General features: G+C 40.2%; 1 protein-coding gene across 1 annotated transcript in view; it reads left to right on the top strand.

The window, feature by feature from the left end:
• Positions 1–385: 385 nt before the first annotated feature.
• Positions 386–767, top strand: part of LOC106875651 (telomerase reverse transcriptase) — a gene marked incomplete in the record, with an annotated part of 37,508 nt that continues 37,126 nt past the window's right edge. Inside the window, 1 exon segment of the mRNA XM_052977195.1 lies at positions 386–505. Within this exon segment, the coding sequence (XP_052833155.1) occupies positions 443–505 (63 nt within the window).

Below are 767 nucleotides of genomic sequence, written 5' to 3'. Positions count from 1 at the left end.
TAATTCACCTTTGGAAACATGGGTGTTTTGCTCAACATCCTTAAACAAACCTTATTCAGGGACCTTTTGAGCAGGATGGGCTACTCGACCTGAAGAAAATTATAACTGGGCCCCACCTGCGAGGTCATGTGCTGTTTATCTTGATATGAGATCACCATGTCGCGCACACATGGTTGTGATGCATGTGCCCGGTGTACCCTTATCAGACGGGTAGTCATGATGGGTATATTAGGCTTTGTATATTTGTACCCCAGTGTCACTTTGATGGCATGCACTGCTCTCTCATTCAATAATAATAATAATAATAATAATAATGATAAGCATGATCTGATGTGATGTAATATATATACTTTCATAAGTTTTTGTTGTTCCTACTTATTACAGTTTTGAAACCTTCCTAGAGGAGACACTTGTTGCTACACCATATGATCGCTCAAGGCTGATGTGGCTACAGTCTGATTGTCAAGCGTCTACACAGAATGAGGTCCTTCTATATCTAATAGCCGTAATGACTTTCACTAATTATTTCTCATCGTTATCATTGTTGTTGTTGTTGTTACCATTGTCATTGCCATCATCAGTGTAATTGTCCGTCATCGTCATCATCTCTATCAGCATCATCACCATCACCACTATCAGGACTTATTCTTTGGAAGCCTAGTGCTTATTCTATCGGTCTCTTTTGCCGAACCGCTAAGTTACGGGAATGTAAACACACTAGCATCGGTTGTCAAGTGATGTTGGGGGGAACAAACACAGACATATAT

This window comes from Octopus bimaculoides, chromosome 27 (assembly GCF_001194135.2).
Source record: "Octopus bimaculoides isolate UCB-OBI-ISO-001 chromosome 27, ASM119413v2, whole genome shotgun sequence".
Taxonomy (NCBI): domain Eukaryota; kingdom Metazoa; phylum Mollusca; class Cephalopoda; order Octopoda; family Octopodidae; genus Octopus; species Octopus bimaculoides.
The sequence above is the reverse complement of the archived record's forward strand: the minus strand, read 5'-3'. Positions and strand labels throughout refer to the sequence as shown.